Genomic DNA, 12,734 nt, shown 5'->3' with positions numbered 1-12,734 from the left:
GGAAATGGAGGGCCTAGTCCTGGAACCTTGTCCAATGTAGCACCATGGATAACCACCGTGGGAGCTGGTACCATAGACCGCGATTTCCCAGCCTATATCAAGCTTGGAAATGGGATGACACATACTGGAGCATCACTTTATACAGGCAAACCTTTATCTGCTTCTCCAGTACCACTTGTTTATGCTGGTAATGTAACCAATTCAACGGTGGGATACCTTTGCATCCCAGATAGCTTGATTCCCTCACTAGTTGCTGGCAAAATCGTGATATGTGATAGAGGAGGATCTCCGAGGGTGGAAAAGGGTCTAGTTGTAATGAGAGCTGGAGGCGTTGGTATGATATTGACAAACAACGAAGAATATGGGGAAGAGCTTGTTGCTGACCCCCATCTCCTCCCTGCAGCAGCACTAGGCCAAAAATCCAGCGATGCTGTAAAGAACTATACTTTCTCCTCTCCAAATCCCACAGCTACAATTTCTTTTGTAGGCACTCACTTGCAAGTTCAACCGTCTCCGGTGGTGGCAGCGTTCAGCTCTAGAGGGCCAAATTTTCTCACACCACAGATACTCAAACCAGACCTTATAGCTCCGGGAGTAAACATCATTGCTGGGTGGACTGGAAAAGTAGGACCAACCGGTTTGACGGTTGATACTAGGCATGTGAACTTTAACATAATTTCAGGTACATCCATGTCATGCCCTCATGTAAGTGGTTTAGCTGCTATCATCAAGGGAGCGCACCCGAAATGGAGCCCGGCCGCAATAAGGTCTGCACTCATGACCACAGCCTATAGAACATACAAAACTGGGCAAACAATTGAAGATATTGCCATTGGACAACCAGCAACCCCCTTTGATTTTGGTGCTGGACACGTGGATCCAGTGGCAGCTCTTGATCCTGGTCTTGTCTATGATGCAAAAGTAGATGACTACCTTAACTTCTTCTGTGCCTTGAATTACACTCAATTCCAAATTAGGCTCGCGGCAAGAAGAGACTTTACTTGTGATTCAAGGAAGCACTATAGGGTGGAAGACTTCAACTATCCTTCTTTTGCTGTTCCCTTGGAAACAGCTTCAGGAATAGGAGGTGGTTCCAATAAGGCCACCTCTGTCCGATATAGAAGAATTCTTACTAATGTAGGCAGTGGAGGAACATATAAAGCTTCAGTGTCATCCCTTCCTCCCTCAGTGAAAATTATGATTGAACCACAGACACTTAGCTTCACTCAACTGTATGAGAAGAAGAGTTACACTGTGACATTTACAACTACTTCGATGCCTTCCGGCACAAATAGCTTTGCTTATCTGGAATGGTCAGATGGAAACCATAAGGTTGCTAGTCCAATAGCATTCAGCTGGACATGACTATGATTTTTCAAGGATCCTAACTCATAGATTCTGAAATATCAGCAAAACCTAGTGGAATAGGTTCTGCATAAACTAAGGATCACTCTAGTATTTTAATGCTTGGTTGTTGGTTCAGCAAGGAGGCCTAACTGGGTGCATGTTATCATTATGTTCTGTTTCCATTCTATTGGATTGAGTTTCAGGGGGGAGACTTAGTAAGGAATAATTGTAAATAGCGGGAAAAAAAAAGGATAATGGCATATTCTGTATAATATGATCTAAATTGTTTATTATATATTCCCAGCTTTGCATAGACTTTCAAGAAATTCTCAAATTTATTGATCGATCACCTGCATCCATCTCAATCCATATTCACCAGCAATAGTACAAGTCGTTTAAGTTATATACATAATCACTTCAACTCTAAGAAATCCAAACACGAGTTAGCAAAAATGTTGGTTTTCATATTTCATATACATAGAAAAAATAAATGAAATTTATCAGCAACAAACTCTTAGACTTACATACAGAAGCAGAAGAAAATGCAGCACTAATCGTGGAAGATCTGAAGGCACATGGTTTATCATGGTAATTAAATTTATAATGGTAATTGCATGGACCAATCCATTCTACAGTAAGCACCTGAGCCAAATGCTAATCTTAAAAGCTCAAGTCTACTTCTTTGTTACAACAACTTCGAATCTTTGAATTGATCATTAAATCTTCTCAAATTATTGGTTGACCACATAAATCTCAATCTATATATATTACCATAATGCTACACATTCAATAATTTAACCCTGTTAATTTCTCTGTGTAACACTCAGTAATCTATCAATTAACTTATGCATCTTCAATAATAATAATAATAATAATAATAATAATAATAATAAATTGTAGCAATAAGTATGAGTATATTCCAGTAGGGTTAAATAGCACTAAGAACTCTGAAACAATTTCTATAGTTTACCACTAAAACGTCGTCGTTTAGCTCGGAATGTGATTCATGCTGATGACTTGATCGAGAGAGGTTGGTGGTTTTAACTTTTGTCAGTGGCGAAACGTCACCGTTGCGGCAGCAGTAGAGCTACATGAAGAGGATGATGACAACTTAATCGTTCGTATGTGACAGGTGGCACCGACTTCTGCATGCTTTCCCGTGTTTGACCAGTTCCTCCTTAAAATGCAGCATAGTGAGTGAGAGTTGCATAAGAGAGTTGATACACAGTGCGAGTTTCAGAGAGTTTTGAGTATTCTGAGAAGTGAAAGGAAGGGAAGCGCAGCGTTGAAGAGATAGAAATTAGTAGAGGAGGAGGATTAACTATTTTCTTTCTTACTTATAATAATAAAGATATTTAGATTTACTTACAGTACTGAAAAATATGTTCTTCAAATTATAATTCGAGTAGTTTAAAAAAACATGTTTGTGCATTATTTTTATAGAAATCTGTTTGTACAATATTTTAATTAATTAAATTAATACTATACTATATGTTATAGATCCTTATTTTATATTATTTCTAACGACTTTATGACAAAATAACCTCTTTTTGTGATTGGTTAATAGTAATTTTTCACTCTTCCAGAGAAGGAAAAAGAAAAGTTAATTTTCCAAAAAAAAATTCCAAAGACAACTTAATTCTTAATTTCTGATAGTAAAAATAATCGAGCAAAAAATAAAAAAAATAAAAAAATAAAAAAAATACAGGTTCCTGTAGGCAGTAGCCATAAGTGAAGGTTCCTACGATTTAGATACAGTGTGGTTCTTCTTTCTTCTTCTTTTTTCCCTGCTAGCTAAGCTTCCTTCTCCTTCTTCTTCATTGGACCATCCATCAACGACTTGTATCTTAATTATAACCTGTCAGATTTGTCCCACCACCGCCACAATCTTCCATCTTAACTACCGTTCACGATCCCGATCCCGATCTCATTCCATCGGATCGGGTTGCTTGCTCCACCGGCGTTGGTCACCGTTCACGGTTGCCGCATGTTCCTTCTTCATCTCTTTCTCCGCTGGTGAGCTCTCCTTCTCCATCTCAAGCTTGTTAACTTTTTTTCATCAATTCATTTTCCTCAAATGTCAGTCTAGGTCTGAATCCGTGGGAATGTGCATTGTGGTTAGAGGTGATGCTTAATTGAAGTTGCTCTTATTTTCGGTGATGTTTAATCAAAGTTAATTTAGCTGTAGATGTAATGGGCTTTGAATTGAATCCAAGGGAGAATTAGCGTTGTTGTTAGGGAATACTGACAATGGGTTCTTGTATGGCTGCAAATTCATGGTTATGCTTGACTGTGTTGAACTTCGTCAAACTGAGTTGTCTGCTACACGAAATTGGGGATCCATTGATGCTTGTATTTGTATTTGCAAATTTGGATTGTGGTGTGTTATTGATCATTAGTGATTCACCTGGATAATTTGCAAATTTGTATTTTGTTCATATTTTTTGTTTTCCGAAGACCTCGTCTATTCTATCATTTATCTTTTTGCTTTTACTAACAATAATCTTTGTTGGTTTTCTTTTTACTTCTTCTCTCCAAAAGTAATACTGAAAACTCAAAGCAACCCGTGAAGAATTATTCGTTGCACAAACGAATATGGCTGATGTAACTCCAAGCTCAGTGGTGGTATGCATTCCTTTTCGTTTCCTCTTAGCATCTGCAACCAGATGCTGTGAACTTTTTATTTTTGCAATCAATTTTTTGATGTGTTGTGTAGAGCCCTGGTAGCACATTCGATTTGGGAGCCTTTGTTGGAGACTTAAATGTTGAAGACGATCTAGGAAGGTTAGATTATATTTCTTGTTACTACTATCGGTTTTTGTCATTTCATTTTTGACCTTTAAGTATTGAAAATTTGTGGATTCTGTTTTTTGGGTTCTTGTTGCAGTGATGATGTGTCGCTGGAAGGGCTTCAACAGGAGCTTGAAGAATGTAAGAATGATGAAGTGAGTTAACCATATTTGTTTTGTTCTTCAATGGAAACTCTATTAATTTAAAATTACATGATGTTCGAATAACCTAATTTTTTCTCCTTCTTTTTAATTTAATCTTTTGTAACCATGATGGTTCTTTTATTTGAATATGCTATGTCCTTTTTTGCATGCACCTTTGTGATATTCCAATGCTTGTTCCTAATCTCTTCCTTTTAAAAAGGGGTAAAAATTAAACAAATGTGTAAATACTTCAATGGGTGGCTAAAATTTACAGCTCTTTTACTGGATGAGGATTACAATTATGCTATGGTTTTATCGCACCCGTTCTTTGTCACTAATCACATAAGTTCTTCATATTTCCGGTTTTCTTTGCCTTTGAAATATTCTCCCAGTTAGACATGCATATGAAGCTATTAACTTGTTTTCATTGATGTAGGTTGTTGCAAACATACTATCCAAAGGCACAAAACTTAGGGATTATACAAAAGGAGTTGAAAATGATTTGCGCAAAGTCGAATTGGATTCAATTCAGGTTTGTTTTTAAGTGTTTTGTAATGCTTTATAATAGCCACTCCATTTTTATTTGGTTTGCTGGACTTGACAATTAGTTTACCTGTATGATTGCTTTCTGGTTAGAGAACTAACGTTACATGTAGGCTTGGCATTATGGAGATCATATCTCTGTAGGATTTTATCTGGTTCTAGGTTCCGTGGTTGCTGAAATTTACTAATCAATTAGTATTCCAACTGATTTGTTTGTTGCAGGATTATATTAAAGAAAGTGATAATTTAGTCTCTCTTCATGATCAAATTCGTGATTGCGATAGTATTTTGTCACATATGGAAACTCTTCTAAGTGGATTTCAGGTATGTTGCTCGACCCTTTGAGCACATTAGAAACTTACTGTATTTATTTTGGATACATGTGACAGAATCTATTTTGAGTACATGCAGTTGGTAAACAGTTTATTTCACCCATAAGGCAGTTGCATTAATTTGGAGGGGTCATCTCTGTTATCTTACTTATCTTAATTTTTGTTACATTAATTGACTGCTCTATATAATTGAGATGATTATCTACAAAAGTCTTTGAGCATATAATGGCAAAGAAATAATTGAAATCTGAGGTGGAACCATAGTTCAACAAATCGGCTAAGTGCCTGCAATAATGTGGAGAACTTATTCAACTGTTTGAAGTACATGCTCTGTGGATATTGAATATTAAATACTGAAATACTTTGTGCTTTTTAATCAGGCTGAGATTGGTTCCATTAGTTCAGACATTAAGATTCTACAGGAGAAGTCTATGGATATGGGTTTGCGCTTGAAGAATCGCAAGGTATGGCTGTTTTATTTAAAATACTCCCTCTGTTTTACAGTTCACTTTTATAATTTTTTATTTTTTCACAAATAATTGGTACCAAGGATAATTTTGTAAAATGCATTTTACTATTTATAACTCTAATACATTTCTATCATCTCCTTAATCCAATTGAACATTTAAAAAGGGGCTGCTAATTAAAAACAGAGGGGGGTAAAGAAAATTTAAAAGGTGTTACTTGTTTGTAACATCATTTGGCCTTTGCTTAAATACAATGGGAAATATGGACAAGCATTATGCACCTAATTTTCATGTTGATATGGGAAGCAAACTGCATAAAAAGGCTATTTACATTAACATTTTGACAAGTTTTGTATGTAGTAAAAGAGTTTTTCTTCTCTCTTTTTCCCCCCAAAAGGTGGCTGAATCCAAATTGGCTAAGTTCGTCGAGGACATTATTGTCCCTCCAAGGATGGTGGACATTCTTGTTGATGGAGAGGTATTTATGCTTTTTCATACTCTTCCCTCCAGTAATATTGTCTTAATTGTTTTTGATGGTATACTGTATACATTAATCTTTTCTAGTAGTATTGTTTCAATCTATCTTCTACATCAATGAATGCTATCAGTTTTTTAGGCTTTGAAACAAGGGTTTTATTGAGTATTTCCCATATACTTTGATCGTGACTTTTTCTTTAGTAAATGCATAAAAATGAAAATATATGGCATTGGAATTGAAGTAGCTGGTGGATTTTTAACTATATCTTGTTTATTAGTTTTGAATTATATAGGCCCTTTAAAAACAATTATTCTTTTGGAGTTGAGAATATGTACCCTAGGTTGACAGCTTATTGTTGCTGAATAGATGTCTCTTTCTTTTGATGTTTTAGCCTTTGATATATTTTAGCCTTTGCTTTATATGTTTTAAAATCCATGGACACTACACAATATATGATGTGCCTATGCTTAGCATACTCGTCTGCTATACTTTCATTCCCTTTTTTTTGGTTACTCTTTTCCCTTTTCCTTTGGTAATCTTTTGGACTTTTTCCAGGTCAATGAGGAATATCTGAGAACACTTGAGACTCTGAGTAAGAAACTAAAGTTTGTAGAAGTGGATCCCATGGTTAAAGCTTCAAAAGCTCTAAAAGATGTTCAACCTGAGCTTGAAAAACTCCGGCAGAAAGCAGTTTCTAAGGTTGTCAATAACTGTAAAAGTATTAGCATGACCTTTTCTTTCTATAATAAAATATCTTGTAATATTTTATTTTTAGTAGTTATTACATAAACAATTATATTTATCATAGCTATCCATACATCTGCAGGTGTTTGACTTCATTGTACAGAAACTCTATGCGTTGAGAAAACCCAAAACAAATATCCAAATACTTCAACAAAATGTCCTTTTAAAGTACAAGTGAGTTTCTTTTAATGGTTTTTAGAACCCAGTAGCTTGATATGATGATAACTGCTAAGCTATAAAATCAAAATTTAAAATTTTATCTGCAAGCTGTTGATCTCATGGAATGTTGTTAATGAATAAACACTGAAGAATATTTGTTTGTTCTGTGATAAGAACCATGGGGGGACTTGGGCCAATCATAATGGGCCTAATTTTAATTGCTGAAGCATTAGTGACACAAAGATTGCAAGAGGAGTAACAGAATGTGTATGTAGGTGTGGCCATGTGGCTAGTTTATAATGGAAAGGGAATATCAGAAAATAAGTTGACAAATCATTTTAGTTACTTTGTGAACTTTGAATTTTGCTTTGAATCTAACAAATCGAAATTAAAAGTGTAGATATGTCATTACTTTCCTCAAGGAACATGGCAAGGAAATATATAATGAAGTTCGAGCAGCTTACATTGATACGATGAACAAGGTAACTCTTGAAATCAGAGTCATCCATTGGGATTTTGACTGATTTATAATTTTTGCCTATGTCTACAATATTGACGTTGCTATGAGGAGTGGACAACGCTTTTGGTTGCTCTTGATGTAATTATCTTCAATTTTGTTTCAATGGGGTGTAAAGGGATGTATGAATATTGATAGTATGTGAGACGTCAGGCATCTCTGTGCTGGCCTGCCATATTCAGGGAACTGCTGTCTGGAAGCTGTTACTTTGTTTCTGTGCTGGTTACTATATTGCTGGCCTCCATGCTTTAAATGGTCACTTAAACTTTAGAATATTGCTGTTTGGATTGTTGTGTGAGCTCAGTTGTCTGATTACTGATCCGAGTTACATTTGTGAATTAACAACTTTTAGCGGCTACTTCAATAGTGTGCATGTAGAATAGATTGATTTTAAAGGGAAACAGTGAAGAAGAGAAATACGGAAGCTAATCTAATGTTGTTATATTTTTGCAGGTTCTCAGTGCTCATTTCCGTGCTTATATACAAGCTCTGGAGAAACTACAGCTGGATATAGCAACAGCGGAGGATTTAATTGGTGTAGAGACCAGAAGCAGTGGTCTTTTCACAAGAGCAAGAGAACCGCTAAAGAATCGTTCTGCTGTTTTTGCTCTTGGGGACAGGATCAATATAATAAAGGTATAACTCAATCTAGAAAAAGGGGGAAAACCATGTAGAATATTCTTTTTCTGAATGCTGAGTCAACTAAGATATACAACAACTAAGTTTTGTCAAAAGCTGCCTGGAGAAAGATTTCTTTTTCTTCATTGGGCTGTATTATATTTCTATGGGTTCTGTGGGAGCTGTTGGTGGTGTTATGAATTGATAATTGTACCTTGATTTGATAAAAAAAAAAGGAAAAGAAAAGAAAAAAAAAGGGAGAGAAATTCTTCTTAGGAAGTATTTGCTATACTTTTATTAGTGATGTTTAGTTTCTCCTAGGCTCTGGTATGATTACTAGGAATTTATGTCATTAGATGACTCCGATCTCCACAGCTTGTACAAACTTCGGATTACTGCCTAAGATTTGACATTATTATATTGTTCACGTTTTTAACAGGGAATTGAGGAGCCTGCTTTGATTCCTCATATTGCTGAAGCTAGTTCTCTTAAATATCCGTATGAGGTTCTTTTCAGGAGCTTGCAGAAGCTGCTTATGGATACTGCTACTTCAGAGTACACTACAGTTTTCTTTACCTCTTAAATTGTCATAAAATATTAGTGTGCATAAAACTTACGGTGATATGCATGTTTGGCATTATCTTTTGTCTGCAGGTATAATTTCTGTGAAGATTTCTTTGGAGAAGAAAATGTATTTTATGAAATCTTTTCAGGTATCTGAATTCTTTAATAGTGTCTTCACTGTACTCAAATTATACAGAAGATCATTATATTAGTAACACCAATGAGCTGGGATGCTTGGCAAAATTAAATAATGTAGCATTGAAAATTCAGTACTGATGTGTTAGGGATGAAAATTTAAGCTCGTGATTTATAATGTTTGCATGGGATTTTATTTGAAGTGCTGAAACAATTAACTTAAAGTGAAACCATTCTATAGTGATCTCCAATGCTCTGAATGTTTTCAGCTCTTTTTATTTTTTACTTTTTGGTATACAAATACTTGCGCACACCAAACAAACAGTATCATTTTCACGGTGGAATTTTATTTTATTTTATTATTTTTTTCACTTCTGGCCTCAGGTTCTAAGTGGACTATTTTGTTTGTTCTTTGGTATTGTCAGGTCCTTTCAGTGTCATTGATGAGCACGTCAATACAATTCTTCCAAACTGCTATGATGCTATAGGATTAATGCTTATGATTCTTATAATTCGGCAGCATCAGGTAATGTTCAACTTGTAGCATTCTGGTTCAGTCCTTTCAATAAGGACAACATATTAAAGCCAACATGGAAACTCCATAGTGAGAGCTAATTTGACTACTGTTGCAGCTGTCCTATTGTAGGTATAATGCCAACACCTGATCTTAGCCACCTTCCACCTATCCTGGAATTCCCAATTTAGTTGTCGTTGGGGATATAAATCATATCTCAGGAAGTAAATGCCAAAAGTGAATAATATCCAGAAGATCTATGTAATATTGTGATGCAAATACTGATGAACGCATCCTCCTATACTGTATAAAGCATAATACCATGATGATCTGTGCTTGTGATACAAGCTTTCCGTGATAAAGCTTTGTTAGAAATGTGTAATACATAATAGAATCTTCAGCACAGTTAGAACTCAAATTAGTTCCATTCCCCAGATCATGTTTCAGCTGAAACTAAACTTGTTGTTTGTGTTGGCAAAGAATAGTGCTTTTACAAATGGTTCACTTTTCTCATTTCAGCTCATCATGTCTCGGAGGCGAATTCCATGTTTGGATTCTTATTTAGACAAGGTCAGTTAACACAAGTCTTTTCTTGATCACTGATAATATTTTAAAATGAATAAAGTTAACTGCTCATGAATAGCCTAGGGTTCTTGTTCCCCTTCCACTGCATTTTTGTCTCTCTTCTTGCTTTATAGTCCTTTTACTACCTCTGATATTTTTTGTGCACATTATTGGTTTTCTTACTCCCTTGCACTTACAATATATTGTGTCATTTATGTACTTTTAATTTAAAATTTTGAGGGACATGCAATTTTGATGGTTCAAATGGATTAACATTAACAACATAAAAGAGTCCATGAACCTGTGCAGCATATGCACCATGGAGTTTAACTGAAGCTGATTCCGAATTGGCAGGTTAATATTTCTCTATGGCCTCGATTTAAGATGGTATTTGACATGCACCTCAGCAGCCTGCGTAATGCTAATGTGAGGACTTTGTGGGAAGATGATGTTCATCCTCACTATGTCATGAGGCGTTATGCTGAGTTCACTGCCTCGCTTATCCACTTAAACACCGAGTATGGAGATGGTCAGGTCAGTATAAGAAAAAAGGAGAATCATCAACTTTTCTTTTGTACGTACTCTGACATCATGACAACATTTCTGTGCTTAATTACAGCTCGAGTTGAATTTGGAACGGCTTAGAATGGCTGTTGATGACTTAATAATCAAGCTTGCCAAGAACTTTCCAAAGCCAAAACTGCAGACAGTGTTTCTTATAAACAATTATGATATGACAATTGCTGTTCTGAAGGTAGGATCTACAATGTGATTCTTTTTTTTTTTAGTTGAGCTATATGTGCATCAATCTAAAGGTCAAGGGTGTCATTATACAAAAAAGTTACTTGGACAAGACCCCAAAAGAAATTAAAAAATAAAATGAAATAAAATCACATAAAACATCGATTTTTATAGTTTGCTCTAGCAATTTGGAATATCCTTGAGTTTTGTTCATCTGAAATTTTCTGATGATCTTGATCAGGAAGCAGGTCCTGAAGGTGGGAAAATTCAAATGCACTTTGAGGAGCTACTAAAGAGCAACACAACATTATTTGTGGTAATTGCAATAATCTCTTGTATATCTTGTGTCACCACAAACAAAAATTTGTGGGAACACTTATAATCTAAAACAACCATGCTAGGTGTACACCAAAATCAGCCACTAGTATAGAATACACATTGAAATACAAAATACACATTAAAAATGAATTAAACTGCACATGGAACAAAAATACATGGTGGCTGATTTTGGTGTACAAATAGTATTTTTGAATCTAAAAGTAGATTTTTTTTAATAATAATAAAAGCTGTTTTGAAAAGGTTGTCATGTTTGGTAAAAATAAACAAATAGATAATAAGCAAATAATAATTCCAAGCTGAAAAAACGCTTTATAATCATAAGCAACTTTTTTAAGCTTTTGACTAGAAGCAAAACTCGCACCTTTAATATGGCTATTAAATTCTATTTTATACATCCAAACATAAATTACTTTGAAGGTAATTATCTAAAGATGAAATGATTTTGACATAATCAATTATGGAGAAAAAAGAAAAAGGAAGCAATTATAATTATTGAAAGGAGGAGAAATGGGAAAGTATAGCTAATGTGATATGTTTCGGGAGAACTTAATTTATCCTTATGCTTTAATACATAGTCATGTTGACACTTTCTCCATCCATGCAGGAAGAACTGCTACAAGAGCATTTTAATGATTTAATCAAGTTTGTAAAATCCAGAGCCTGTAAGTACAAGAAAACTCTGCAAATCTCAACACCTTATATGCATTCCATATGGATTTTAGAAAATATTCGGGTTTAACTGTGATTGACTTTTCAGCGGAGGACTCAACGTCCAGTAATGATAAGCCGATAACCGTGGCTGAAGTCGAACCACTGGTGAAGGATTTTGCGAGCAGGTGGAAGGCTGCTATAGAGCTTATGCACAAAGACGTGATAACTTCTTTCAGCAACTTCTTGTGTGGTATGGAGATCTTAAGGGCCGCATTGACCCAATTGTTGCTTTATTACACCAGACTCTCTGATTGCATCAAGAGGATAGTTGGTGGTTCTGCATTGAACAAGGATCTTGTTTCCATTTCTTCAATCATGTATGAAATCAGGAAATACTCAAGGACTTTCTAATTCCCAACCCATGATGTTCGGTTTATATATTATGTAAAAGAAAGAAAATTTTCCCTTTTCTATTTTGAAAATGAGATGCTTTTAAGTTTTTGTACTTCAGGGTACATTTATAGGTCCTGGAATTAGTAACTAGGTGCTATGATTATTGAATTACATTAACTCACAAATGCAGACATGTACAAATTCATGCAATAGATGTGTATCAGTATGACAAGTTGCGAAGTGCGAACAATGAAGGCTTTAAAGTTCTTTACAGACTCCACAAAGAAAGGAATCTTTTAGACCAGATTTTTATTATGATAATAGATAAAATTTCAAGCCTATGTCACTACGTTTCTTTATTATGACGAGTAATGAATTATTTAGTGCATGAAGAACAATTGAATGTAATTAATAACCTAAGAAAACTAGAAAATAATAATAATTACAGTAATGCAAAATTGCAAATTATAAATGAACATTACACTTGGGCACGGGGAAGAGACAAGGAAAAAGAATTTAAGTATTTTTCAAATTAGTAGTACATGAGCAGTACAGTATAGCAACTTTTCTCGTATTTGATGGGTAAGAAAGAAAAATAAAATAAAATCATATAGTGGTAAAAGAAAGAGAATGAGTAAATGTATGATTTTAGCTTCATTATTTAAATGTACGATTCAAATTTAAAATTAAAAATA

The 12,734-nt window shown here is 34.9% G+C and overlaps 2 protein-coding genes across 2 annotated transcripts in view; both read left to right on the top strand.

Annotated features, from left to right (window-relative positions):
- The window catches only part of LOC107495811 (subtilisin-like protease SBT1.7), a 3,299-nt gene extending 1,606 nt beyond the window's left edge, over positions 1-1,693 (top strand). Inside the window, exon 3 of the mRNA XM_052262942.1 lies at positions 1-1,693. This exon is cut by the window's left edge and continues 4 nt beyond it. Within this exon, the coding sequence (XP_052118902.1) occupies positions 1-1,365 (1,365 nt within the window). The 3' untranslated portion in view covers positions 1,366-1,693.
- A 1,367-nt stretch (positions 1,694-3,060) lies between these two features.
- LOC107495805 (vacuolar protein sorting-associated protein 52 A) lies at positions 3,061-12,310 on the top strand. Its single transcript, XM_021125540.2, has 21 exons — positions 3,061-3,363; positions 3,889-3,972; positions 4,064-4,131; positions 4,235-4,292; positions 4,717-4,812; positions 5,046-5,147; positions 5,536-5,619; positions 6,020-6,100; positions 6,656-6,799; positions 6,927-7,018; positions 7,404-7,485; positions 7,974-8,156; positions 8,578-8,693; positions 8,793-8,851; positions 9,263-9,363; positions 9,871-9,921; positions 10,270-10,449; positions 10,535-10,669; positions 10,898-10,972; positions 11,600-11,657; positions 11,753-12,310. Exons 2-21 carry the CDS (start codon positions 3,943-3,945, stop codon positions 12,055-12,057), a joined length of 2,100 nt encoding a protein of 699 aa, XP_020981199.1. The 5' UTR covers positions 3,061-3,363; positions 3,889-3,942; the 3' UTR covers positions 12,058-12,310.
- The last annotated feature ends 424 nt before the right edge of the window (positions 12,311-12,734 follow it).

This window comes from Arachis duranensis, chromosome 6 (assembly GCF_000817695.3).
Source record: "Arachis duranensis cultivar V14167 chromosome 6, aradu.V14167.gnm2.J7QH, whole genome shotgun sequence".
In the NCBI taxonomy this organism is placed as follows: domain Eukaryota; kingdom Viridiplantae; phylum Streptophyta; class Magnoliopsida; order Fabales; family Fabaceae; genus Arachis; species Arachis duranensis.
This window is presented reverse-complemented; position numbering and strand designations above follow the sequence as displayed.

Bases quoted from the DNA above. Each gene is read 5' to 3' on its own strand.
- LOC107495805 (XM_021125540.2), top strand. From the start codon at position 3,943: ATGGCTGATGTAACTCCAAGCTCAGTGGTG. The intron at 8,852-9,262 runs GTATCTGAATTC...TGGTATTGTCAG, and splicing joins ATTTTATGAAATCTTTTCAG to GTCCTTTCAGTGTCATTGAT. The intron at 10,670-10,897 runs GTAGGATCTACA...GATCTTGATCAG, and splicing joins TGACAATTGCTGTTCTGAAG to GAAGCAGGTCCTGAAGGTGG.